This window comes from Monopterus albus, unplaced genomic scaffold, assembly GCF_001952655.1.
Source record: "Monopterus albus unplaced genomic scaffold, M_albus_1.0 scaffold479.1, whole genome shotgun sequence".
Lineage (NCBI taxonomy): Eukaryota > Metazoa > Chordata > Actinopteri > Synbranchiformes > Synbranchidae > Monopterus > Monopterus albus.
In genome coordinates this window covers 181357-182628 of record NW_018128359.1, presented here as the reverse complement: position 1 = coordinate 182628, position 1272 = coordinate 181357, and the positions used below count along the sequence as shown (strand labels likewise).

The 1272-nt window shown below is 47.6% G+C and overlaps 1 protein-coding gene across 1 annotated transcript in view; it reads left to right on the top strand.

Annotated features, from left to right (window-relative positions):
• The window catches only part of LOC109952613 (cullin-associated NEDD8-dissociated protein 1-like), a 13002-nt gene extending 12110 nt beyond the window's left edge, over positions 1–892 (top strand). Inside the window, exon 15 of the mRNA XM_020587780.1 lies at positions 827–892. Coding sequence (XP_020443436.1) covers positions 827–892 — 66 coding nt within the window. The remainder of the gene's footprint in view (positions 1–826) is intronic.
• Positions 893–1272: the final 380 nt, after the last annotated feature.

Genomic DNA, 1272 nt, shown 5'->3' with positions numbered 1-1272 from the left:
AGTAGCAGTCGCATACAAGGATATCAGCAGAACAGGGGACTGGAATGAAAGTGGATTTGGATCCAGTGACAAATCTTGGGCATTAGCTTGTGACCAAAACAGTTCTAATTTTTGGTACAACAACATCAAAACTCCCGTTTCAGGTCCTCGGTCCTCCAGACTTGGAGTGTACCTGGATCACAGAGCAGGTATTCTGTCCTTCTACAGCGTCTCTGAAACCATGACTCTCCTCCACAGAGTCCAGACCACGTTCACTCAGCCTCTCTATGCTGGACTCCGCCTTTGTGGTGTTGGAGACTCAGCTGAGTTCATTAAACTCAAATAGACAGAAGTGACGTCAGATGCAGTTTGTTAAAATCTTTATTTTAAAGCTGAAACTTCTTAGTTTTCCATGTTTGTTGCTTGGAGCCTAAACTGACGTTTGTCCACATGAAGATGTAAACTTCTCTGTGCTCTAAATGTTGGAGGAATATTTGTACTGATGTGTTTGTGTGTTGTTGTGTCTCCTCCAGAGAAATCAGCAGACTTTCCTTTATCACTGAGATTTTGTTTCCACCACTTTGTCCATGTGTAAAGAAATGTATAATGACACTGTTGTTGTCCTAGTTGATAAAAATATCTGGAGACCTCATGCATGTGCAGCCGCTCCTACCTACCAGGTTGGGCAACGGGTATGGCTCTCGGCCACCCACATTCCCATCAAGGGGGCGTGCCCCAAACTGTCTCCCCGGTTCCTGGGGCCCTTTACCATCCAGGCTGTTGTTCATCCCACTGCAGTCAAGCTCACACTCCCTGATTCCCTCTGTATTCACCCTGTTTTTCACAGATCAAACCTTTCTTCTCCAGTCCCCTCTGTCCGCCGCCGGCTCCGCCTCCCCCGGCCGGCCCTTGAGGTGGATGGTGGGCCTGTCAGGTTTGCTCAGCTACTCTGGCCTCTCTCACCTTTCTTACTCTGTCTCTTAGCCCCTGATTACTGATCATGTTCAGCTGTTCCTCACTCCCTTATCACCAGCTGCACTTGATTAGGCTACTCGTTACTTATACCTGGCTCATGAAGGTTTATTTGACCTTTTGCCTTTAATGATAGTTGACGGCCGAGACAGGAAACGTGGGGACAGAGTGAGGTAGCTGAGGGAAAGGAGAAGGATTAGAAATCTGACGGTTTGTATATTGTAGGTGACAAAAGGTAAAACTCAGCAGAAATATTTTCCAACTTGAACCGTTGCTTCAGTGGCCAGTGCCGTGTGTGGGCAGGGGGTTCTCTGGCTTGGC